This window comes from Penaeus vannamei, chromosome 1 (genome assembly GCF_042767895.1).
Source record: "Penaeus vannamei isolate JL-2024 chromosome 1, ASM4276789v1, whole genome shotgun sequence".
Classification (NCBI taxonomy): domain Eukaryota; kingdom Metazoa; phylum Arthropoda; class Malacostraca; order Decapoda; family Penaeidae; genus Penaeus; species Penaeus vannamei.
In genome coordinates this window covers 41,423,932-41,426,431 of record NC_091549.1, presented here as the reverse complement: position 1 = coordinate 41,426,431, position 2,500 = coordinate 41,423,932, and the positions used below count along the sequence as shown (strand labels likewise).

Genomic DNA, 2,500 nt, shown 5'->3' with positions numbered 1-2,500 from the left:
AGTGATGCCAGTCATATGGAAATGTCTTTTTATAAAGTACAAATCATAACAGTCCTTGATGAGCATAGAAATATCACAATAACACACGAAATATACATACTTGGGTTTTAAAAGCAATATTCCCACCAACAATCTCGGAAAGAGATAACTTATGCACAAGTCGAGGGTGTTTATTTCACCTGCGGTTGGGAACAGTTTGAGCGCGCAATTCAAAACAACTGACAAGCTAGCGCAGTATCAAGATGTCAGAGTAAATCTACCCAATCATCTTAAGAAAGCGCAATATTTTCGCCTATATTCATATAAAGTGCCTCTAAAACAGTGACACACACTTCCGATTGGCAGCTTTTTTCTTTCTGACGCGTTATCAAAACAAATGAATATCCCTGAATCAAAATATAGGCCTACCCATTCCCATATATCCGATTTTATGAGGTTAAATATAACAAATCATCGAATATAATATCAACAGAAGAATGTTGCTAGAATTTCTCAGACTTTTTCACTTGAAATATTCTTTATTTCATAAAATAGCAGATATATTCTCGATTTAGAAAGACGAGAAGTTTAACAATAAGAGGAAAATTGTTCGTCTTATAATCATTTATTATTCATAAGTAAAACTTTTTATTCCAATAATCTCCATTATCTCCTTTCGTTTTCAGTTAATTTCAATTTCTTTGAATATGATTTTAAGAAAATTACAGAATCAGATACCGTGAAAAAATTATTTATCTGATAAGATATTAAGCGAAGTTCCTGGCCAACGCCCGCATTCGAAGGATCGTGACCAGTACGGTACGCGACCGACGCCGTTGCCATGGTGACGGTACACCGCTTGACTTAGCAAGCGCAAATCAAGCTATCTACGGAGGTCGCTTGAGAAAGCAAGCGAAATGCTTGAGTTAGCAAGAAAAACGCTTGAGATTTCAGGCAAGAAGTTTCCCTGCTTAAAACGCTTTAAGTGTGGATATTTTCATAGCGGAGGTATGCGCTTTTGAATGCTTCTTGTTCTTTTATTGATTCTTGCTTATTCTCTTATTCTTTGCGATACAAATAGACTTTTTAAGTTAAATATGTGAATTTAAGAGTCTATTAAGTTAAAATTGTGTACATTCGTGATCGCATTAGAAATTTATTATACAGTCTTATGCAATATTATATTCAAGAAATAGGGGCTTGTGAGCTAAATTCCTCGTATGGATTAACTCACATCCTCGTGTGATAGGATGTGCACAATGTGTGGCCCTTGATTATAAAAAGTACGCGAAAAAGTAAAAGGTAGACAGTTTTCGTGTGATAGCTCCTTCGGGCGTTATAGAGATTACAAAATTCCCGTCCCACGACCAAGCGCTCCGGTGAACTACTGCATATTCCGAGTTACTGCCTATTCCGAGTTCGCCTGAGCACGACTGCGATGACTGACCTTGAACCCAAAGTCCTTTAGAGCTTCTTGTCAAGGCTACGCCCCAAAGCCCCCCCGACGTCTCAACCCTAGCCCTCGCTCTCGACTAAAAGCCTTCCTGCCGTTCCAGAGTGACCGGCGGTCTGCACGGCCAGCACGCCTGCCCCTCGACCCACCCCTGCCTGGACACTTTCGAGCGGCACTTCCTCCGCGTGCTGAACAAAGTGTACCAGACCATCGAGAAGAACGAAATACGACTGGCCGAGCAGGACCGGCGAGACACCATCAAGCTCGAGTGGCAACAGGTGGCGCTCGTCGTGGACAGGTAAGTGGCGGCTCGAAGACCTGGGACGAGGGTTTCGGACGCGGGCGCTGCGTTCGGCTGGTGCGTGCGTGCGTGCGTGCGTGGTGGTGTTAGCGTTGCTGTGTTGTCACATTTTGGTGGTGGCAGCAGGACATGAGAGTAGGGTTAGTAGAGGAGTAGTTGTGGGTAAAAAAGGGAACTCGAGGGTGATATAATACATAGTACACTCTTACAAATAATGGCCGCGTTCGTTTTAGCTTCAGTACGCAATTGTGGTATTTTTACGAATAGCAATAAGCAGTAATTCGTCAATATCATCATTCGTATATATATATATATATATATATATATATATATATATATATATATATATATATATATATATATATATATGTATAGATAGATAGATAGATAGATAGATAGATATATTTGTCTATGTATGTATGTATATATATATATATATATATATATATATATATATATCACAAATTGGTAAACAACTATAGGTATTTGCTCAAAGTTAAAGCATAGTGGTAGTCTTTTTTTCTCTCCTTTTCTTTCTTTTCTCTTTTTTTATTGGAAAGATGATTTAATATGATTGAATGGATATCTGAGAGTGACGTTTGACCTTGAGATCTGACATCCAGAGGTAAGTTGTGGTGAACGTCAAAAAAGGAATAGATACGACCTGAAATTACGGCCTAACTATTTATATTTAGTACAATAAACGATTTATATTTTTACGGTCTAATAACTGACCGACGAAGAAACGTAATGTCAGCACAACGATA

At 38.8% G+C, this 2,500-nt stretch overlaps 1 protein-coding gene across 2 annotated transcripts in view; it reads left to right on the top strand.

The window, feature by feature from the left end:
* Positions 1–2,500, top strand: part of LOC113802471 (neuronal acetylcholine receptor subunit alpha-10) — a 300,811-nt gene that overhangs the window by 292,717 nt on the left and 5,594 nt on the right. For both annotated transcript variants that reach the window (XM_070123152.1, XM_070123143.1), the window contains exon 11: positions 1,536–1,730. In XM_070123152.1, coding sequence (XP_069979253.1) covers positions 1,536–1,730 — 195 coding nt within the window. The remainder of the gene's footprint in view (positions 1–1,535; positions 1,731–2,500) is intronic.